The sequence below is a fragment of the Anabas testudineus genome, chromosome 2, assembly GCF_900324465.2.
Source record: "Anabas testudineus chromosome 2, fAnaTes1.2, whole genome shotgun sequence".
NCBI lineage: Eukaryota > Metazoa > Chordata > Actinopteri > Anabantiformes > Anabantidae > Anabas > Anabas testudineus.
The window spans coordinates 859,205-883,744 of record NC_046611.1 but is presented as its reverse complement, the minus strand read 5'-3'; the positions used below and the strand labels follow the sequence as shown (position 1 = coordinate 883,744).

The 24,540-nt window shown below is 37.1% G+C and overlaps 2 protein-coding genes across 2 annotated transcripts; both read right to left on the bottom strand.

Annotated features, from left to right (window-relative positions):
- Positions 1-610: 610 nt before the first annotated feature.
- Positions 611-16,701, bottom strand: LOC113164447. Its single transcript, XM_026363755.2, has 17 exons — positions 16,587-16,701; positions 15,822-15,985; positions 9,342-9,366; positions 8,643-8,756; positions 8,333-8,470; positions 8,061-8,176; positions 7,832-7,952; positions 7,072-7,679; positions 4,840-5,101; positions 4,349-4,509; positions 4,023-4,047; positions 3,675-3,788; positions 3,105-3,236; positions 2,677-2,891; positions 2,187-2,304; positions 1,772-1,959; positions 611-1,493 (listed from the first exon to the last, which is right to left on the bottom strand). The coding sequence occupies exons 1-17, from the start codon at positions 16,645-16,647 to the stop codon at positions 1,071-1,073; spliced, it is 2,985 nt and encodes a 994-aa protein (XP_026219540.2). The 5' UTR covers positions 16,648-16,701; the 3' UTR covers positions 611-1,070.
- Positions 16,702-16,851: 150 nt separating this feature from the next.
- Positions 16,852-24,067, bottom strand: f7 (coagulation factor VII). The gene is made up of 8 exons (XM_026363772.1): positions 23,935-24,067; positions 23,245-23,408; positions 23,020-23,044; positions 21,048-21,161; positions 20,457-20,603; positions 19,185-19,303; positions 18,695-18,815; positions 16,852-18,456 (listed from the first exon to the last, which is right to left on the bottom strand). Exons 1-8 carry the CDS (start codon positions 24,005-24,007, stop codon positions 17,864-17,866), a joined length of 1,356 nt encoding a protein of 451 aa, XP_026219557.1. The 5' UTR covers positions 24,008-24,067; the 3' UTR covers positions 16,852-17,863.
- Between the last annotated feature and the right edge of the window lie 473 nt (positions 24,068-24,540).

The following is a 24,540-nucleotide window of genomic DNA, read 5'->3' as shown; positions in this document are numbered from 1 at the left end:
AAAGCTCACAAAAGTCCATCATGACCCATGATTTTCATGAGCAATAATTCAGTTTCTGGGAAATTTGAATACCGTGATCCTTTTAGTTGCCAAAAACATATGTTATCAAAGGAGCCATCAGTAGAACAAAGCTTACTTTAGTTATGATTGCAAATTGAAAATATTATTTTGTAGTACAAAAAGTCCATAATTGGCTTTTTATTGTCATATTTTAGGAGAAGTGTGTACAAATCATAAAAAATGCATTTAAAGTGTTTGTAGTGAATTTTTGCACTGATGCAGCTTTTAAAGCAATAGCTTTGAGTAATATGCACCATAATTCAGAACGCTTTCTAAAAACATAGCAATAGTATGATTATAGCTTATAGCATTGATTATATCACACAAAATAAAACTTAGTTTCAATCACACAAAAACTTCATGCATCAGTCTGTTGCAGTGGTATTTCTTTATTTGCTTAGAATTGTGTTTAAAAACTCATTTTTGGCACTGACTGATTTTAAAAAAGCATCAAAACAGACATGGTTTGTTTACATTAATTTTACATGTTGTTCTGTTTTTATTGACTCTGCTCTAAATTCTGAAGAGAAAACAAACAGGCTGGTTTAAATGTCCTATGTCATTTTTTGGTACATTTCGTTAAATCAGTGGCGGATAAGGCTGATGATATGTCAGAATGTTCTGTGGCCAGAAAAACAATTATTGCAGCTGTTAAACACACAGAAAATGTAAAGCACCCAGAACGAAACCCTGGGGAACCTCTGAAGAGTAATTACTGACACTGATGAGCCTCAATGTGGAAGTAGGCAGTGGTTTGCTAATACAGTCAGGACATAATGTGTACAGCAATGTTATTTTCTGCTAGTTCAGCTGGTTCCAAGAGGCTAAAAATGAATTAATGCAAATTTCTGAATTTATGTAGCCTCTTAAAAATGAGGACGAATGTCTAACTTTCTGTCTCTGGCTGAAATGTGATTGTTCAGAAGTCTCAAACACAAAACGGATGATTACATGAGAGCCACTAGTCCAGAGAGCCCAGTGGACTCTTTCTGGAATCTTTTGAGCTCTCTTCACAGATACAGCCTCCTGATGGGGCTGTGGTGCCTCTTCACCCGCTTGCCACTCTTCTCTTTAGGCATTAGCTGCTCAATGCCGTTTTGGATCCAGTTGATGTACTTTGAAACCTGGGTGTAGACGCCGTATTTGCCTCTGCGTGCACAGCCTTCGCCCCAGCTCACAATTCCAGTAATAAAATAGGTGCCACTGTAGCGTGTGACGTGTGGTCCGCCACTGTCACCTTGGCAGGCGTCCTTTGGTGCTGAGTGATAGCCAGCACAAAACATGCGCGTTGAAATGCGCAGCTGGGTGGATTCCATGCAGGTGAGTCGATCCACATAGGGCATGGCCAGGCGCTGCAAGATGGCGGAGGTCTGCCGCCCCTCACCGAGACGTCCAAAACCACTGACTATGCCTTCGGGCTGCTGCATCAGGACCTAGCAGAGGAGGTAAGAAAGTTACCTAACAAGGTTAAACATGGGGAAAACACCTACCTGGCTCACAATCATGGTATATTTGTCAGATTGGTAGGTGGATTTTGTTACTTAGACAGAGCCAGGTTTGGGTTTTGCCCTTGTTCCTGTTCCTCCTGGTCTTTATGCTACACCAAGCTCACAAGCTGACAATATGAACTTGAACATATTTCCCAAAATGTAAAAGAAATTGTTCTTTAAATTAGTGAGATTCTAACAAATTGACGGATTAGACAGTTTACCTTTTCAGCAAACGCTTGCTCAGGTATGCAGGCTGGCAGAATGAACCTGCTGAACTTGATGGGCTTGGTTAATTTGATGAGTGCAATATCATTGAGGTAGGTGTCGGGTTTGTATTTGTTGTGCGTGACAATAGTTTCCACAAAGTGGGTAGCTTCATTATTGTCATCCACCAAAGTGTCAAACTCCCCTGAAGGTAGAGGGAAAATACACATTTTACTTAAATATCATTTGTAAAATTCACATTTCGTCAGATGCAGAAGAGTAAGTACAAAAAGAATCTTGTATGTGGAGCGTCGTGGTAGATAAGCAGTTACAGAACAGGCCATATGACTGCAGAATCCCGGGTTCATGTCTATGGGGACTGCCTATGCATGCCTCTTCTGTTCTGTCTTGTGATTGGTTAGTCAGACTTGCCTACTTTGACATAGATGTAACGTGATTGGTTCATGCAGTGGGCAGCGGTCAGGATGATGTACTCATTGAGGATGGTTCCTCCACAGAACCCTCTATCGTCCTCATTCAGAAGCAGAGCCTTCAAAGATGAGACAGAGGGGAAGAAAACTTTAACATTACATTAAATTGAAGTTTTCAGATGTCGTCCACATGTCACTGTCCTCTTAGAAACAACAATGGACAGAAACACCAAATATTCTCACATGTCTGGATGCAGCCAATAAGGTTTTGTTGTAGTACCTATAATGGGCTCCTGGACAATAACAGAATTCCAGGTGTCCTTTATTATTGTCAATAGAGACAAAAATGGACTCAGTAAAAGTCATGGAGTCATGCTCCCACTCCATTGCTCCATATTTTCTTAATGAGGACATCATATAATTGGAAGAAAAGGTCATCCAATCCATAAGCTGCTTTGACATTTTTTGGTAATTAAAGAAAGTGCCTCCACCTGCCATGGACATTCTCCTGGTGGGCAGTCCTCTCCGTTGACAATGCGGGTAAAACTCGCCATTTCTGGGTTGATGTGTTCCTCCCCGTTGCTGTGGGACTCTGTGGAGTTGATCAGGTTTAACCTGGTAGTGTTCCCCACTGTTGTGTTTTGCCGTTCGTACCTAAAAACTGTGCGGACATCTTTGGTGATGATGGCGCCACATTTGTAGGTCTCTGCAAGAGTTCATGTGATGTTTAAAGGTCAGGGTGTCATCACCAAAAAAGATGATCATTGAAGGTGTAACAGCAAAGAGTAGAAGAGTACCAGAATATTTAGGAGGCCTCATCTCCGGGACATGAATCTTTCAGTAAAAGTGCTTCATTACTAAAGTTTGACTGTGTGATTGCAGTGGGAACAATAACCGTGTAGATTTAAAACTCTCTTACTGTTAGAGTGACAGGATTTATCATCTGATGCCAGGAAATATCCGTCAGCACAGGAACACTGAATGTTTCCTCGGACAACATTGCAGAAGTGATCACAACCACCGTTTTTGTTCTCGCAGAGCTCAGGAATTACTGCAGAGACAGAGAAACACTGTCAACACCTGTCAAGTCTGGGGAGAAACAAAGCAGACTTTCAGGGACTTTCAAACATTAACCTAGTACTTGATGTATGTTCATCCATCATCCCGAGCTCCACAGCTTACCTTCTACTTTACTTTACGTAAAGGACACCCTACTATTGTAAGGACTCATCCAACATGGAAAGAATTTCTTGGGTCAGTACCACCTACACGTCTCTCATTGACCTACTCCTAGATAACAGAGAACATATCTCCAGTCCATAAGGAGTAAGACAGCATATGGACTAGTCCTTGGAAGTTCGAAGCCATACATTGTCTTCAGGTAAACTTGGTAATACATTTTGCACAGGAGGAGGACTGCATAATTTTGTCCCCTATCACTGATATAGGAAGCATGTGTGGAGAAATCTGAAAAGGCCTGTGTCTGTACCTATTTCACAGTTGAAGCCTTGGAACCCAGTCTGGCAAAAGCAGCTGTAGCTGCCGATTCCATCTTTACAAAGTCCTCCATGAGCGCAGGGCTGTGACTCACATGCATCGCCATCTGCGAGACAGAGATTTGCTAACAACCATACATGAATACAGACATTCAGAGACACTGGTGCTCGGAGTTGGCAGGATATTTCCAAAAAAGATTTGGAGTTTGGTTGCTTTTTAAATTCTCTGCATTCAGTGACTTTTGTTTGAGCATCTTTTTTGGCCCCTGAACACCCAAATGACCAAATTATGCTAATGGAAGACTTACTTAGCTTGTTTGTTCACAGAATAAGTGCCTTACCCACATATTTGGCCCAGAAATCATTCTGTAAAAAAACAGAAAAAGAGAAAATCCAATTGTTTAGAAAGGTCTAAAATCAGTGGAAGGTTAACTGTTGAATTCTGATGTATGTGCTTTTGTGGAATCTCCGTCTTTGACAGTTGTGTAAAACTAAAATCTTATTTATAGTGTATTAAAGTGTTGGCTGTCCTGTTATAGAGTTCTGTAACTGATGACGGTTGATAGGATAAACGATCTTGATAAAACAGGTTCCTGAGTTTCTGGGAGTCGAGAGACTTTAATGGATCTTGGCAGTGTTTTGGTGTTAAGGTGCAGGAGTTTCATACAGTTTTCTGGACGTCTTCGAAGATCTCTCGCGCCTCCTCCCAGCTGCAGCGCTCCTCCACACACTCCCTCTCCATGTTGCCCTTTTTAAATTCCTCCATAAAGCTGTTGGCTCGTCTCCGTCGAGTCAGGACCTGGCTGGCCGTCTTATTGTCCAAGAAGACTGGCAGTGAAACAGAGGTTGAGGATTAATGAAAGACATCATTAAAACATTTATTGGATAGATATATATACAATAGCAGCACTGTTGTCATGTTGACGTTACACACAACATACTAAACACACTAAACAGAAGGGGGTCAAATGTCACATGTCAGCTGTCAATCACTCCCCCCCCCCCCCCCCCCCCCCACACACACACACACACACACACACTACCCCAACAAAAAAACACACAGCTCCACATGGAGCTGTGTGTTTTTCACTGTGCTTTAACCCATGTTGTTCATGTTTGTTGCTTTTAAATATTCAGACTGAATTTTAGCCAACGTACCGTGAGCGACGGTCAGATGAAGCAGCAGGAGGCCGAGGGACAGTCGGTGAAACCAAAACATGGCCCCGGATGTGTTGGTGATGGTGATTTTCAGCTGGAACAACCTCAGTATGCTGAGCTGAAGTAATGGAGCCTGAAAGTGGAGAGACGGAGGGAGCGAGAGGAGGGCTGATAAAGAGGGCAACGACCTGCATGGATAGAGACGGGCTGAGGGGGAGGAAGGGCTGTTCAAACTGCACTGATCCAGCCAGGCGGGGTTAATCTGCTAAATGTGAGACACTGAGTTCCCTGCTTCGCTGATAAAACGTCAGAGCTGCAAGATTGTAGAAGATGGTTTTATAATTTACAGTGTTTGTTGTATCAGCAGAAAGTCTAACTAAATAAAACCAGGGAGCTCCAGGGAACTGTTTCATATTCAAATCACAGACGTCCCTGTAGAACTAGAATTCTTACATAAATAACCCCATTTTTGAAATGTGGCTTTGAGAGTATTTCTATTTTTTAAATTTATTATTTTGCACAAATAAGTTTTTATCTTGTGAAAACGACTTCTTATCTTGCACATTTAACCCTTTTATCTAATGCCAACATGTTATTGTCTTGTGTGATTAAGTTATTTATGTTGTTACTAGTTTAAATTTTGTGCAAACAAATTAATTTATTTTCAGCTGTGTTACCATATTTACAAAAAAATGTTCTGATGATCAGTTTTTTAAATGAGTAAACTTGCATTAGGAAATATAACATTATTATTATTATTATTAACGTGTATTGGAGGATGATGATAAACGGCTGTACGGTGAGCTCAGTTTAATTCATCCATACTAGAATTATTTCTTCTGGTCTTATTATGTGAAGTGCCCTGAGATGATTCTTTATATAAACTATATATAAAGAAATAAATAACTTGAATTGAATTCAACTGATATTTGCAGGTGTCATGTTACACTCTAAAAACATTGTTGGTTAAAACTGATCCAGTGTTGATTTAATATAGCACCTAATACAGCGTATTACAGGTGCTTTAGTCCATTAGTGCTAAATGGACCCAACACTGGCTCAGTTTTAACACAGGATTAGGATTCAGTATAGACTATAAGTTCATAGTAAATTGTTGGCATAAAATAATGTATTTGCACAGTAAAAGTTATTCAGCATTTATTTCGGGACAGAAGATGCTTTGTACACAAATGACAGATAAAAGAAAACCACTTAAATCAGAAACAGATGCTGCTGCCTGTACGTGATGGTACAAGGGAGGTGAAGGAATCTGTTTCCTGTGTGTTGGCTGCTCTGGCAGCGCTTCACCTTCTTCCATATCAGCTCTGCAGGAGAAGCAGGCCGGTGAGAGATTTACAGTAAAGGATGATTTTTTTCTAAACATGACTCCGCTGCTGATTTACTGCTCAGAACGTTCAGCTCCGGTGGCTGATTGATGCACGTCCACAGTCCACCATGATCAATATTTACTCTGCATCGATCAGCAGCACAAACTAACTCTGTTCTTCTTACTCCTGTCAGAAAGTGACGCCGTAGAGTTTAGGGAATTCAATTATAACACCTTATTACCTTAGAATAGTTTGGTAATTATTACTTCTTACAACTTCTGACGAGCTCAGTTGATTTCGCGGCTTCACCTGTGTGGCTTCATGCTGCATTATGACACAGAATAGTCCTGATTAGAAAGTGGTTGAACTTTTATTTCACCACTGAAAACTCATCAGAGATGGAACTGGCTGATTGACTTAGGATTTTACCACAGTGCTGGTATTCAAGTCATGTTTTTGTCTGACATTTCTGACTCCTTGTTTACTGGGATAAACTGTCCTTGGCCCTAAAGTGTCGGTAAACAGATACAGTTCAGAGGTCAAGTGTTTGTTCTGCAAAATAATTTCTACTGTTACATTTTATAAAAAAGAAAAAAGAACACAGCTAACATTTGGTTTTATACAAAATTACACTTTGGAAATACAGTTTGTACATGTTGGTGCCAAAGAAAACACAGGAAGTGGAACATGTGAACCTCTTTTTTTCAGATTTATTTACATGAATACATCATTTGTCAACTTTTACAGACACGATTTCCAGGAATTTCAACCTGAAACCTTTTTTTTGTTGTTGTTCATTAAGACGTAAAAACAGAATGAACCTCCGTTTCATAAGAAATCAGATGTTTTAAACTTGTTCTAAACTTGTGTCTGTCCCAGCAGGATAAAGGTAAGAGGTCGTCTATACCGCCTTTCGATTGGCTGTTACCGTGGTGGGTTGGTTTTTGATGGTGCCCTCCACCCACTCCACAAAGTTGGCCATGTTGACATATACCCCATAATACCCAGGGTGTGAACAGCCCCGCCCCCAGCCGACCACACCTGTCAGGAAGTGGGTGGAGCCGTAGGCTGTAACCAGAGGGCTGCCGTCGTCTCCACGACAACTGTCCTGGCGGCCCTCCAGGTATCCAGCGCACAGCATGTTATTGGTGAAGTTGAACTGGGCTTTCTGGGAGCACTGGGAGTTCTGGATGATGGGGACAGACATCCTACGGAGGATGGGGGACACTGGGGCCGTGGGAAGGGCCCCAGGGGTCTCAGCATTGCCCCCAGTGGTCCTCTTGCCCCAGCCAGAAAGGCTGTGGTAGCGAACCAGCAGGAGTTCCCGCTCTGCGAAGTCTTTGGTGGGCAGGCAGATGGGGACGACGTCGGGGTTCAGGGCGACAGGTCGGCTCAACCGCAGCAGAGCAACATCGTTGTCACCTGTCGCCAGGACAAAACTTTCATGGACAATCACCATGGAAACAGGTATGTTCTGTTCTGTGCCTTCTTCTATGTCCAAATGGTGTTCTCCTGGTGAAAGTCAGATTAAAGAGTTTTAGAGAACAAGTTTCCGAACTTACAGCTCTGGAAGTTACACCTCAACGTGTTCCAACATTAATGGAAAAGAATTTAACGTGTAATCAGGTTTTAAAGTGCAGCTAAACTACACAGAACATACGAACCCGCCACCACAGTCAGATTTGGAGTGTTGTTGCCATGGATACAGTGGGCCGCAGTGACGACCCAGTGTGGATCGATCAGAACACCCCCACAGTGACTGCTCCCATTCAACAGAACCAGAACCTGATGGACAGATGCACAGATCATAAACCAGCATTAACTGCTCTAAACACCTGAACATAGACGGGTGTACGACCGTGAGGAGATACGGGTGGAGAAAAGACACGTTACCTGCCAGGGACACTCTCCTTTAGGACAGTGGTTGGCTCCTACTAGTCTGGTAAGACCCTCCACACTCTGGTTCATACCTGTTGGTTGTGGAGCCAGTCGACCACACGGATACTTCACTGTAACAAATATTATATTGTATATTCAAGTAGATGTCAGTTCACATATTTACCAGGATGAACTTTAATACCTCTAATGTTAACATAGTAGAACAACATCAACAACAGAAATGTAGAAAAGTGTCTGGACTGACATGAGAGGTACAGTATTTATACCCTGAGCGATACACTGTCGTCCATCATCTCCTAGTTTGTATCCGGCAGCGCAGGAACATTTACGCTTCTCTCCAGAACCGTCACAGAAGTGCTGACATCGTCCGTTCTGATAAAGACATTTCAGTGATTCTTCAAACACTGTGGAGGAAAATAAAAACAGAATGTTCTACAATATACAGTATTTAGTATATATATAGTATATAGACAAATTGACGTCTTGTGGCTTTAATATGTTTCCTATTCCAGAAATGTTATTGAGACTTACAATAATAATATCACAGATTGATTAAAGATTAAATTTATATCAAACCTGTCTCACAGTATCGTCCTTCAAATCCCTCCAGACACTGACATTCATATGTGGTGTCCATGTAAATGCATGTCCCGTTGTTATGACACGGGTTGTCGAGACAGGGCTCACGATCTGACAGAAAGAACAACGTCACAGTTACAGTGTGGACGAGAGTCGTAATTCTTCTATAATCACCAGAAAACACACATTGATTAATGAAGACTTGGAGAAATGTAAATGACATCAGTGTTAAAGTGCACAAAATACTTAAACAGCTGCACAGAAAAGCAGACAAACCAGAGCTGAAGAAATGTGATCACAGTGTCAGTATCAGTAATCAATATGACATTCACAGGTAAAATGTGTTTTTTAGACGAGGACGAGTCAATAGCACAAAGTCACCGTAGTTTAAACAACTGATATCACGGACGTTCAGAACCTTGACGTGAAGTCGGTGTTAACCTTTTATCCTTTTAAGTATCAATAGACACAAAATAATCCTACATAGATGAAAAACTACCAAAAAGACACAAAGGCGCTTATGAGCAAAACAGAGATTCTAAATCTAAAACCAGAGGCACTAAAAAAGTATAATTATGTGTATTTAAAAAACACTGCATATAAAAATTACAATTACAATTGGCTTCATTAATCAACATGACAGAGGATGTGATGACAGTGGGCAAAAATAAGAAATAATAGCTAAGTGTTACTTACGGTTATACGTCAGCCAGAACCGCCTCTGAGGAAACAATTAAAACCTATTGGAATTATTTCTGCATAAATTCTCGTCCAGCAGTTCTTCACAAACCTCTATTTAAACATGTAAATTTTTCAACATCACACAAACATGTTTAGTCATATTAAATGTATAACTTGACTTTATCTCTTTATAGTAATTCAAATATACAGTAAAAAAGGTCGCACTTAACTTTTGTTGTTGTTTTGCAGTCGCCCCCCCTCCTCATATTTTCTGCTTCCCATATTTCTTTATATAGACATTCAGGTAATATGTGAAAGCACCTTTTATTATATTGTCTTATACTCAATGACTCCGAATAAAGTTATAGTATATATATAAAATGTATAAATTATTGATCCCGTTGGGAAATTCACCTCAGCAAGTACACAGGAGGAACCAGGAATCGAACCACTCACCCTGGGGTCTATATATATATCTATATATAGATATGTACACACACACACACACACACACACACACACATATATATATATATATATATATATATATATATATATATATTACATTATATAAAGAGCTAAATATGAAGAAAAACTATTTTGTCATAAAACTAAAGGTTTAGTTCCTTTATCTCTTTTTTTAAGAAGTATCTGTAGTTATTAGTTATCTGCAGTTATTAGTTATCTGCAGTTATTAGTTATCTGCAGTTATTAGTTATCAACAGTTGTTAGTAGTTATTAGTTATCTGTAGTTATTAGTTATCTGTAGTTATTAGTTATCTGTAGTTATTAGTTATCTGTAGTTATTAGTTATCTGTGGTTATTAGTTATCAACAGTTGTTAGTAGTTATTAGTTATCAGTTATCTGCAGTTATTAGTTATCTGCAGTTATTAGTTATCAGCAGTTATTAGTTATCTGCAGTTATTAGTTATCAGCAGTTATTAGTTATCTGCAGTTATTAGTAGTTATTAGTTATCTGTAGTTATTAGTTATCTGTGGTTATTAGTTATCTGTGGTTATTAGTTATCAACAGTTGTTAGTAATCTGTAGTTATCAGTTATCTGTAGTTATTATTTATCTGCAGTTATTAGTTATCTGCAGTTATTAGTTATCAACAGTTGTTAGTAGTTATTAGTTATCTGTAGTTATTAGTTATCTGTAGTTATTAGTTATCAACAGTTGTTAGTAGTTATTAGTTATCTGTAGTTATTAGTTATCAGTTATCTGTAGTTATTAGTTATCTGTAGTTATTAGTTATCTGTGGTTATTAGTAGTTATTAGTTATCTGTAGTTATTATTTATCTGCAGTTATTAGTTATCTGTAGTTATTAGTTATCTGTAGTTATTAGTTATCTGTAGTTATTAGTTATCTGTAGTTATTAGTTATCTGTAGTTATTAGTTATCAACAGTTGTTAGTAGTTATTAGTTATCTGTAGTTATTAGTTATCAGTTATCTGTAGTTATTAGTTATCTGTAGTTATTAGTTATCTGTAGTTATTAGTTATCTGTAGTTATTAGTTATCTGTAGTTATTAGTTATCTGTGGTTATTAGTAGTTATTAGTTATCTGTAGTTATTATTTATCTGCAGTTATTAGTTATCTGTAGTTATCAGTTATCTGTAGTTATTATTTATCTGTAGTTATTAGTTATCTGCAGTTATTAGTTATATGCAGTTATTAGTTATCAACAGTTGTTAGTAGTTTTTAGTTATCTGTAGTTATTAGTAGTTATCAGTTATCTGTAGTTATTAGTAGTTATTAGTTATCTGTAGTTATTAGTTATATGCAGTTATTAGTTATCAACAGTTGTTAGTAGTTTTTAGTTATCTGTAGTTATTAGTAGTTATTAGTTATCTGTAGTTATTAGTAGTTATTAATTATCTGTAGTTATTAGTTATCTGTAGTTATTAGTAGTTATTAGTTATCTGTAGTTATTAGTTATCTGTAGTTATTAGTAGTTATTAGTTATCTGTAGTTATTAGTTATCTGTAGTTATTAGTAGTTATTAGTTATCTGTAGTTATTAGTTATCTGTAGTTATTAGTAGTTATCAGTTATCTGTAGTTATTATTTATCTGTAGTTATTAGTAATCTGCAGTTATTAGTTATCAACAGTTGTTAGTAGTGATCAGTTATCTGTAGTTATTAGTTATCTGTAGTTATTAGTTATCAACAGTTGTTAGTAGTTATTAGTTATCTGTAGTTATTAGTTATCAGTTATCTGTAGTTATTAGTTATCTGTAGTTATTAGTTATCTGTGGTTATTAGTAGTTATTAGTTATCTGTAGTTATTATTTATCTGCAGTTATTAGTTATCTGTAGTTATTAGTTATCTGTAGTTATTAGTTATCTGCAGTTATTAGTAGTTATTAGTTATCTGCAGTTATTAGTTATCTGTAGTTATCAGTTATCTGTAGTTATTATTTATCTGCAGTTATTAGTAGTTATTAGTTATCTGCAGTTATTAGTTATCTGTAGTTATTAGTTATCTGTAGTTATTAGTTATCTGTAGTTATTAGTTATCTGTAGTTATTAGTTATCTGCAGTTATTAGTTATCTGTAGTTATTAGTTATCTGCAGTTATTAGTTATCTGCAGTTATTAGTAGTTATTATTTATCTGTAGTTATTAGTTATCTGTAGTTATTAGTTATCTGCAGTTATTAGTTATCTGCAGTTATTAGTTATCTGTAGTTATTAGTTATCTGCAGTTATTAGTTATCTGTAGTTATCAGTTATCTGTAGTTATTAGTTATCTGCAGTTATTAGTTATCAACAGTTGTTAGTAGTTATTAGTTATCTGTAGTTATTAGTTATCTGTAGTTATTAGTAGTTATTAGTTATCTGTAGTTATTAGTTATCTGCAGTTATTAGTTATCAACAGTTATTAGTAGTTATTAGTTATCTGTAGTTATTAGTAGTTATTAGTTATCTGTAGTTATTAGTTATCTGTAGTTATTAGTAGTTATTAGTTATCTGTAGTTATTAGTTATCTGTAGTTATTAGTAGTTATTAGTTATCTGTAGTTATTAGTTATCTGTAGTTATTAGTTATCAGCAGTTATTAGTTATCTGTAGTTATTAGTTATCTGTAGTTATTAGTTATCTGTAGTTATTAGTAGTTATTAGTTATCTGTAGTTATTAGTTATCTGTAGTTATTAGTAGTTATTAGTTATCTGTAGTTATTAGTTATCTGTAGTTATTAGTAGTTATTAGTTATCTGTAGTTATTAGTTATCTGTAGTTATTAGTAGTTATTAGTTATCTGCAGTTATTAGTTATCTGCAGTTATTAGTTATCTGTAGTTATTAGTTATCTGTAGTTATTAGTTATCTGTAGTTATTAGTAGTTATTAGTTATCTGTAGTTATTAGTTATCTGTAGTTATTAGTAGTTATTAGTTATCTGTAGTTATTAGTTATCTGTAGTTATTAGTTATCTGTAGTTATTAGTTATCTGTAGTTATTAGTAGTTATTAGTTATCTGTAGTTATTAGTTATCTGTAGTTATTAGTTATCAACAGTTATTAGTAGTTATTAGTTATCTGTAGTTATTAGTAGTTATTAGTTATCTGTAGTTATTAGTTATCTGTAGTTATTAGTAGTTATTAGTTATCTGTAGTTATTAGTTATCTGTAGTTATTAGTAGTTATTAGTTATCTGTAGTTATTAGTTATCTGTAGTTATTAGTTATCAACAGTTATTAGTAGTTATTAGTTATCTGTAGTTATTAGTTATCTGTAGTTATTAGTTATCTGTAGTTATTAGTAGTTATTAGTTATCTGTAGTTATTAGTTATCTGTAGTTATTAGTAGTTATTAGTTATCTGTAGTTATTAGTTATCTGTAGTTATTAGTTATCTGTAGTTATTAGTTATCTGTAGTTATTAGTTATCTGTAGTTATTAGTAGTTATTAGTTATCTCCAGTTATTAGTTATCTGTAGTTATTAGTTATCTGTGGTTATTAGTTATCTGCAGTTATTAGTAGTTATTAGTTATCTGCAGTTATTAGTTATCAACAGTTATTAGTAGTTATTAGTTATCTGCAGTTATTAGTTATCTGTAGTTATTAGTTATCTGTAGTTATTAGTAGTTATTAGTTATCTGCAGTTATTAGTTATCTGCAGTTATTAGTTATCAACAGTTGTTAGTAGTTATTAGTTATCTGTAGTTATTAGTTATCAACAGTTATTAGTAGTTATTAGTTATCTGTAGTTATTAGTTATCTGTAGTTATTAGTTATCTGTAGTTATTAGTAGTTATTAGTTATCTGTAGTTATTAGTTATCTGTAGTTATTAGTTATCTGTAGTTATTAGTTATCTGTAGTTATTAGTTATCTGTAGTTATTAGTAGTTATTAGTTATCTGTAGTTATTAGTTATCTGTAGTTATTAGTTATCTGTAGTTATTAGTTATCTGTAGTTATTAGTAGTTATTAGTTATCTGTAGTTATTAGTTATCTGTAGTTATTAGTTATCTGTAGTTATTAGTTATCTGTAGTTATTAGTTATCTGTAGTTATTAGTAGTTATTAGTTATCTGCAGTTATTAGTTATCAACAGTTATTAGTAGTTATTAGTTATCTGCAGTTATTAGTTATCTGTAGTTATTAGTTATCAACAGTTATTAGTAGTTATTAGTTATCTGCAGTTATTAGTTATCTGCAGTTATTAGTAGTTATTAGTTATCTGTAGTTATTAGTTATCTGTAGTTATTAGTTATCAACAGTTATTAGTAGTTATTAGTTATCTGTAGTTATTAGTTATCTGTAGTTATTAGTTATCTGTAGTTATTAGTAGTTATTAGTTATCTGTAGTTATTAGTTATCTGTAGTTATTAGTTATCTGCAGTTATTAGTTATCTGCAGTTATTAGTTATCAACAGTTATTAGTAGTTATTAGTTATCTGTAGTTATTAGTTATCTGTAGTTATTAGTTATCAACAGTTATTAGTAGTTATTAGTTATCTGTAGTTATTAGTAGTTATTAGTTATCTGCAGTTATTAGTTATCAACAGTTATTAGTAGTTATTAGTTATCTGCAGTTATTAGTTATCTGCAGTTATTAGTAGTTATTAGTTATCTGCAGTTATTAGTTATCTGTAGTTATTAGTTATCAACAGTTATTAGTAGTTATTAGTTATCTGCAGTTATTAGTTATCTGTAGTTATTAGTTATCTGTAGTTATTAGTAGTTATTAGTTATCTGTAGTTATTAGTTATCTGTAGTTATTAGTTATCTGTAGTTATTAGTTATCTGTAGTTATTAGTTATCAACAGTTATTAGTAGTTATTAGTTATCTGCAGTTATTAGTTATCTGTAGTTATTAGTTATCAACAGTTATTAGTAGTTATTAGTTATCTGTAGTTATTAGTAGTTATTAGTTATCTGCAGTTATTAGTTATCAACAGTTATTAGTTATCTGTAGTTATTAGTTATCTGCAGTTATTAGTTATCTGTAGTTATTAGTTATCTGTAGTTATTAGTTATCTGTAGTTATTAGTTATCTGTAGTTATTAGTTATCTGTAGTTATTAGTTATCTGTAGTTATTAGTAGTTATTAGTTATCTGCAGTTATTAGTTATCTGTAGTTATTAGTTATCTGCAGTTATTAGTTATCTGTAGTTATCAGTTATCTGCAGTTATTAGTTATCAACAGTTATTAGTAGTTATTAGTTATCTGTAGTTATTAGTTATCTGTAGTTATTAGTTATCAACAGTTGTTAGTAGTTATTAGTTATCTGTAGTTATTAGTTATCTGTAGTTATTAGTTATCTGTAGTTATTAGTAGTTATTAGTTATCTGTAGTTATTAGTTATCTGTAGTTATTAGTTATCTGTAGTTATTAGTTATCTGTAGTTATTAGTAGTTATTAGTTATCTGTAGTTATTAGTTATCTGTAGTTATTAGTTATCTGTAGTTATTAGTTATCTGTAGTTATTAGTTATCTGTAGTTATTAGTAGTTATTAGTTATCTGCAGTTATTAGTTATCTGTAGTTATTAGTAGTTATTAGTTATCTGCAGTTATTAGTTATCTGTAATAATTAGTTATATGCAGTTATTAGTAGTTATTAGTTATCTGTAGTTATTAGTTATCTGCAGTTATTAGTAGTTATTAGTTATCTGTAGTTATTAGTAGTTATTAGTTATCTGTAGTTATTAGTTATCTGCAGTTATTAGTTATCTGTAGTTATTAGTTATATGCAGTTATTAGTAGTTATTAGTTATCTGTAATAATTAGTTATATGCAGTTATTAGTAGTTAGTAGTTATCTGTAGTTATTAGTTATCTGCAGTTCTTCCTTTATACCACATGTACAATCTATCCTGAATTCTCTGCTGTACTCATTCACACTTCTGGTTAGATACTAACTGAATTTCATTTGCTTTATGTCTGTTCTTTATATAATGACATCGTTGAATCCATTGTCTTCCATTTTTGTTCATGTCACGACTACGACTTTAGATTTGGTACAAAAATACAATTGTGCCCATCTCTAACCGTAGCATCGTCGTTTTCGAAGACCTCTCGAGCCTCCTCATAGTCGCAGATCTCTTCGATGCATTCCCTCTCCAGGTTTCCTTTCTTTACCTCCTCCAGGTAGCCGCTGTTCGCTCTCCTCCATCTCTGCAGCACAGTGTTGGCCTCATCCTTCTCTACAAACACTGAAGAGAAGAAGAAGGAGAAGCACTTTCTCTATTTCCTTATAACTGGGGCCCATTTTTCTTGTAAATGGCTCCTGAAGATGAAAAACCTACATTCTTGATTCTCATGAGTATGTTCTGATGCAACATATTCTTTGAGTGAATGAAGTACTGCATTACTACATGGTAATACTACAGTAAGGGGGTTGTTTGAGATGATTAAGTGTGAAGAAGCTACTCGATGCTTGCATGTCTCACCCTCTGTCTCTTTCTCCATGTTTCCTGTCTTCCTCTCTACGGTCAGTCTCTCAAACAAAGGCAGAAACAAGTAAATCTGTGTCCTAGGTTTAGATTTAGAGTACCTCTAGTTGATCTTTCCTCTTATATAACATGCAATAACATCATTTTGCTCTCTGAAGTTTTCTCCCCCAGTACTCCACATCCAAGGTACCGACTATTTACAAGAGTACCATCTATTTCTGTTGCTGCTCCCTTGTTCCTCATGCTGTTATTTTACTCCAACATTAAAGAACCAGTGGATCCATTAAGTATTGTACTTGTTAGAAGCACCGCTGGCAGTATTAAACATTTCAATTTTTGTTTGTGATTGAAATAACCAGACCTGTAGCTGCAGCGATGCCCCAAAACAGAGTCCAGACGGTGCAGCAGCTCTTCAGCAGCATGTTGGCCGGCGTTCAGTGTGTCCCAGCAAAACAAGGTCCAACAGAGTTTTAGGAAAAGTCCCCGCCCACTGAGCCTCTGACCCCGACTTGAAAAACAACTCTCAAGTGAGTCAACAAACATAAAGAGGTCACTCACTGCACTCAGTTCTTTGTTTGTCTAATTAAGAAAGTCAAAGAATGATGGAGGACAAACAGAAAGGCCGTTATATAATTCCTCTGTTTATTTCGTGTATTCATTCATCTGCATTTCTTTCCCATTTACTGTTTTCTATATTCTATATCTTAGCTGTGTGTGCCAGTAATTCCTACAGCCCATAGAAACTGTTTATATTGGTGGATGGAAAAAGTCAGAGCTCAGCTCAAAGACAACAAGGAGACAGAAAAGTGTCCAAACAGATGTGTCCACAAGGAGATGTAAAACCTGAGGGAGCTTAACTTGTTGCTTTTTAGAATTTCCTGGTCCATATGTCCTGCAGCTTGGTAACCCCCATTTAGATACCATTAAAGTCTAATCTATAAAGGATTAGTAAATGATTTATTGACCATTAATTACAGCTTTTAAACCCTTTGTATCACAGGAACTCTGCTCACTGAACACTCTGGACTGTAGAAACACACACGAGCTGTAAAACCAGCAAACCCAACCATACAGTCGTCCAGGTGAAGTTATCTGGAAGTTGAGTCATGGTAACTGGGCTTCCTTTTGTTAGGTTGAAATGTTAGCAATCAGCCAATATGATTTTTACAGATTAACTCATGTTTTATTGGATCACAGTTTCCATATGTTTCAGTATAAGTATGAAGTTACTTTAATAACGGTGGGAATCAGTCACACAGTGTGACATACAGATGTTAAATGACAGTATTTGGTGTTTTCTTTATTATGTGTATTACTGTGTTATGAAGGATTTATTGTTTCATGTATAAAGAGGCCAAACAGTTTCCTGAAGTCAAGGCTGATACTCACTGCTTGATTTTGTCAAACACAAATACAAATATGTTGATTTTATTGTCAGAGAAAACTGGGAAAACTAGTTAATATTCACATTAAAGGAACTGGAATATTATTATGGAGACTGAGAAATAAAGTCTCCATAGTAACTGAGAACTAAAAAAAATACATCAATTTCAATGACCTGTCAATTGTTACATGACAAAAACCAAGACCTGAAGGTTGATCCAAGACCACTGATCCAGGTAATTGTCCTCTGAACCCTCAGGTTGTGAGGTTGTGTAGAGGTGGCTCAGTGTGGTTTTTTGGCAGATCTGGTGTCGCTGTTCGGTTGTGGATCCACTCCAGGTAGTTGGACAGCCGGGTGTAAATGCCATAGTTGCCTGGTCGGGCGCAGCCCTTCCCCCAGCTGACAATCCCAAGCAGGAACACAGTCTTCTTGTACTGCGTCACCAGGGGACCACCGCTGTCGCCTTTACACGAGTCCTGTCGGCCCTCAATGTATCCGGCACAAAACATGTTCTTGGTGAGAACCACACCGCTCTCCTCGACACACTGCTGCGTCCGGATTCTCGGCACCTTCAGCCGTCGCAGGATATGCGAGGTGGGCCCGTTTTCACCCCTCCTTCCCCAGCCGCTCACAGTGTGCATGCTGATGGCCCAGAGTTCGCGCTCAGCCAGTGGGCGTGTTGGCAGGCAGGCTGGGACGGCATGTGGTGTGTAGATGATGGGCGTAGCTAGGCGAAGGAGGGCGATGTCATTGTCAGCAGTGCGTGACACATACTTCTCATGCATGATGATCTCAGAGACCTGGATCCGCTGCTCCGTGCCCTCGTTCACCTCTGTGTTGTGTTCGCCTGACAGGCAAAGAGTAAGAGCAGAGACACGAGTTTCCCTCAGAGCTGAACTGAAATATTCTGTTATAGTATATCTGTATACTATATATATATATATGATGTCACATGTTTGATGTCAAACATACAGTAATTGTGGTCACATTTTAAAATGTAGCAGTAGATTTCAAGCTGAAGGTGTCTCGCTGTTTAAACCTGACTCCTGGAAGAGTTAGTTTCCTGCAAATGTGGGGATTCATACCTGCGACCACCTTCAGGAACTGAGCGTTTGTGTTCTCCATGCAATGAGACGCCGTCAGGATCCATGTCGGTTTATAAATCACTCCTCCACAGAAGCCTTTGCCTTTATACACCAGCAAAACCTCAAACACAAACAGCAGTGCTTGTTTTTAACCCTCACTTCAACTCACATCAGGAGCAATAAAGATGTAAATAGATGTAAGTTTTACTTTGCTTTTATGTTGGAACAAAAGGTGACTGACAAACACCAACATGAAAAATATGGTTTAAGTAATAAAAGTAATAAAAAACTAAATAAAAGTAATTCATTCTGATGAGCTATTCAGCATTTCCCTCAAAGACTCCATCAAAGCTCTTTGAGCATTTCAGTTTGAATCAGGGTTTTCTGGCAGAATTTCAGAGTCTAGAAAAATAAATAAAGGTCTCAACAGTAGAAACTATCAAAAGGCTCTACAGTATAGAGGTGAACTGTTCCTTTAACTTTAGCAAACCTGCCAAGGGCATTCCCCTTTGGGACATTCTGTTCCTCCTACAATTCTAGCTCGAGGGTCGAGCTGCTGGGCTTTGTTTTCACCCTGCAGGACAGGAACCATGCCGCATTCTATCTCCTCTGAAACAGCAGAAACAAAAACATATATAGATACATTTATCCTTAAGGGTAATTTAATAATATGCTTAAAAGCAGATTTGTTAATGTACTGACAGAACATACTGCAAAGTGTTATGTTGTGGTATGTTAGTATGGTACAACGTGGTGTCCCACAGGGATCGATACTAATCTCACTTTTAGTTTGCATTTCCAGGCTGCCACTTCAACACATAAGTTATCATTTTTATGCTGATGACACACAAATTTATTTCCTTGAAACCCAGAGAAAGCCAAGGACCGAGTTGTTGTTGCTGATTCTCAGTCATTTAGGTGAAGTTATCTGTTCCTTCAATACAACACAACATCGGCATCACAAAGATCAGACTCAACCTTTAAGACTATACAACACAACTCACTGTTCAGGCTCTGCTCATATCTGGTCTTGACTACTGCAGTGTCTTACTGACGGTGTTACTAGCTGCACCATCAAACTCCAGATGACCCAAAATGCAGAAGCATGTCTTATTGTTGATCAGTAAAAAGGACACTGTACTGTACTCCACTGTTCAGATCTCTGCACTGGCTTCATGTTGCATCAGGTTGGTCAGTCCTGACTCTTACCTACAAAGTGGTCAACTCAACAGCACCAGTACCTGAACTCCCTCATCCTGGTCTACAATCCCTCTCACTCACTGTGCTCTTGTGTCAGTGAATGACATCTTGTGGTCCCCTCACCTCCAAAGATCCCAGGTTAAACTTTTCATCGCTGTGGTTCCACGATGGTGGAGCGACCTACTCACCTCTAAAAAATAATATGAATTTAAAATAAATCTTACACTCATACCCTATGAAACTGAAACAGCTCTTTGTAGAGCACTTTACTTTAAAGTTCCTCTCCTTGACCTAGATATTTAGCTTTTTACCTGACTTGTAAGTCACTCAGGATAAATGAATCTTAAATGAATCTAAATAATTAAACATAAATGTAAATCTTGAAGATCCCTTTAGGATGTAATTTGCATCATTCTCTTTTTTTTTTTTTTTTTTTTTTACATTTCATAGACTAAACTATTTCCTTCACTGTTTTCATGGAGGAATTGTATCTGGCTCCTAATGTTTGTATTGTATTTGCCACCCATGTGCCTCCTCTATCATGTGTTTGACAAAAATCTACCTTTTGCTACACAGCTCAGTCCATCAGCGTCCAGATAGTAGCCGTCTGCACATGAGCAGTTTAATTTTCGTCCTCCTTCACCTTCAATGCAGAAATGCTCACAGCCTCCATTTTCCAGTAGGCAGGTGCTGGGGACATCCTGGGCCTCTAAAACATGTTCATATTTCAAATATTTTATAGTTTATGTCACCATGAAACAAATAAGTCAAATATTTGGACGGCCACATTTTTTTTTTCGCTTGTAAATATTCTGAATTAATGCAAATAAAATACCAGAGTCTCAGATACCAACAGAGTATTCGTAGCCTTTGTTACCTTCAAAGAATAGAAACATTTATATAATCATTTATAATCATATCCCAATATTTATTGTCAATTTAACAAAAACTCTAAGTGCCAACTAAATCAGCATTACATAGGTAACACAAACACAAACCAGTTCAATACACAACTCAACATTTTTGACTTTCATTTCTTGATAAAACACTGGAAGCCTGCAGGACCACAGCAGGTCAATCAAAAGCTGACATTACAAGTCAGTACACATCTTCTCTGTGGTTCTTAAAATAAAAATGTGTGTATTTTGCTCACCAAGCTCACAGTTGAGTCCACTGAACTGTGGCAGGCAGAAGCAGTTGTAGGATGAACCCTGAGCATAGCAGCTGCCACCATTCAAACAGGGGTTAGACTTACAGCTTTCAGGGACTAAAGGATGAGAATATAGTGAAGTAGAATATAAGTAGTACATCGTACCTACAGTGCCTAAAAAAGGTATTCACTCAATAAAAGGATGTTTCATCCTTTTATTGAGATTATAAATCAGTCCTGGTCAATAAAAGTTGGCGACTTTGACAAAAACATTTCAGAAAAATACCTCATTAATGTCAAAGTGAAAACAGGTTTTGTCAATGACATAAAAATATATAAGGTGAAATCAGTGTTTGCATTAATATTCACCCCCTTCAGGTCAGTATTTAGTAGATAAACCTTTGGCTGCAATCACAGCATGGAGTCTGTGTGGATAGGTCTCAATTAGGTTTACACAGCTGGACACTGGATTTTTTTGCCATTCTCCTTTGCAAAACTGCTCAAACTCTGTCAGGTTTCATGGGGATCGGGTGTGAACAGCCCTTTTCAAATCCATCCACAAATTTTCTTTTGGATTGAAGACTGGGCTTTGACTCAGCCACTCCAGAGCATTCACCTTGTTGTCAGTAAACCATTTCTGTGTACCTTTCGCCGTAGTTGTCTTGCTGACTGAATAAGATTTTCCTCCAGGATTTTGCTGCATTCATCTTACCCTCTACCTTAACAATCCTTCCAGGGCCGGCTGATGAGAAGCATCCCCAGAGCATGATGCTGCCACCACCGTGTTTAACAGTGGGGATGGTGTGTTTGTGGTGATGTGCAGTGTTTGGTGTGTCTGATGGCCAAAAAGCACAATTTTGGTCTCATCAGACCACAGAACCCTCGTCCACTGGACACTGGAGTCTTTCACATCTATTGGTGAACACAAGTCGTGATTTAACACAAGTTTTCTTCAACAGTGTCTTTCTCCATCCACTCTCCCCTAAAGCTTTGACTGGTGAAGAACCCGGTCAACAGTTGTTGTATGTACAGTCTCTCCTATCTCAGTGGCTGAAGCTTGTAACTCCCTCAGAGTAGTCATCAGTGTGTTAGTGGCCTCTCTCACTAGTCTCCTTCTTGACCGGTCACTCAGTTTGTGTGGACGGCCTGTTCTCGGCAGATTTAGACATGTGCCATATTCCTTCCATTTTTAGAAGATGGATTTCACTGAACTCTGGGGGATGTTCAGTGCCTTGGAGATTTTTTTGTACTCATCCCCTGACTTATGCTTTTCAATGACCTGTTCTCTGAGTTGCTGGGAGTGTTCTTCTGTCCTCATGGTGTAATGGTAGCCAGGAATACTGAAGAACCAGTGACTGGACCTTCCAGACACAAGTTTCTTTATGCTGCAATCACATGAGACGCATTCACTGCACTCAGGTGATCCCCATTTACTAATTGTGGGACTACTAGCACCAAATATCTGGACCTCTATTGGATTAGGTCAGTCATTTTAAAGGGGGTGAATATTAATGCAAACACTGATTTAACCTTATATATTTTTATTTAATTGACATTTGTACAAACCTGTTTTTGCTTTGACATTAATGAGGGTTATTTTTCAGAAATGTCTTTGTCAGAGTCGCCAACTTTTATTGACCATGATTGATTTATGTCAATAAAAGAATCAAATATCCAAGGGGGGTGAATACTTTTCATAGGCACTGTATTAGTAATAGGTAGTACAACTGTATGTAACCATGAAAACAGGCATTAAAGGACATTCTGTATGGTGTTGAAAAAATATTTCATTTGACAGAAACTGTGTCTTTTGTTGAAACAGTTTTAATATAGTGATCTTATTGAGGTTTCTGTAGCAGCTATAGAACTAGTCAATGGTGAAATCATGAAGACAGTTCCTATTCCACTAAGTCTACTATCTTTCTGTTCATATGACAATGAACCAACAATTGAATAAAAGTGTGGAGCTTCTTACCATTATAAATCCGCCAAAACTCGTCCTATAGCAAAAGAAAGGTAACCACATAACTCAACATTAGATTTTTCAATTCAAAGAAAAAAACAACACAAAGGCATTATCGGAACTACGGAATAAAGATTAAAATAAAGACTTTATATTTGAAATGTATGGCTCAGTGCTGCTAAATGACAGCCACTTAAAGTAAAGACTGATTAGCATGTGGTATTTCTTCAGTCAGACCGTGGTTTCTGTGTGTTCGTACACCTCCCGGGCCTCTTCGTACGAACACTTTTCCTCCAAACACTCCCTCTCCAGATTTCCCATCTGCAGCTCCTCAAACCATCCAGAGTTGTACCTGCGAATGCGGATCAGGACGCCGTTGGCTTGATCTGGATTCAGAAAGACTACCAAACAGAGAATGAAGTTTAGGTGTGTCTTCCTTTTTACACGGCTCAGTGAAGGCAAATGTTGGAGCAACACTTTGAGACTGAAACACAGTAACTGAACCATCTTGTTTCCATCCAGTCCTGGTTGGGTTAGGATGTGTCCAGTGGTTGCTGCCGTCTTCACAATGAGATGACGTGTTCGACAGACGTGACATTTCTGTAAGTCTGCTCATCACACCTCACACACGGTCCAACATTTTACTGACACGTCACGTGAGTACTTCAGCAATCCACAAATACTTATGGTAAATACTATTTCAAAAATAATTTTGACCACATACCTTAAAACTAAGGACGGCCTCAATTGTTAGCATGCTAACATGCTAAACGTCAGGTAGCTGATGTTACACAACCTGTAACTGTACGTCCTAATCCTCAGTGACCAACATGGGAATATTCGGCTCGTATTTTAAAATCTCTTAATAAAACCAAAGTAATTATCTTTCTCTGCTGCAGTGGGACTGTTCACCACGGGTTTCCTCACCTGAAGCCGGCTGGCAGCTGCAGAAGCTGCAGACGGAGATGAACAAGACTCTCAGCCACATAGTTGATTTCATCAGAAACTCTGGTGCTTTGCTGCTTCTTTATGGATCCAAAAGTACAAAGTCTGATCCACCCCCCACCACCCAGCAGCTGATCACATGTTCCCAACGGAAAGACCCTCAGACCAACTGTGACACATGTGGATGGACAGCACGTTAAATCCCTGAAACTGCGATTACTAGTACTACTACTACTACTACTACTACTACTACTACTACTACTACTAAATAACGACGACTACGACGACTCAAAAAACGACGACGACGACGAGACGAAGACGACGAGGAGACGCCGAAGAAGAAACGACGACGAAGAGAAGAAACGACGACGAAGAAGAAGAAGACGAAACGACGACGAACAAGCCGAAGAAGAAGAAACGACGACGACGACGACGAAGAATAAGAAACGACTACGACGAAGAAGAGAAGAAGAAGAACGACGACGACGACGGAAGAAGAAGAAAAAACGACGACGAAGAAGAAGAAGAAGAAGAAACGACGACGACGACGACGAAGAAGAAAACGACGACGACGAAGAAGAAGAAGAA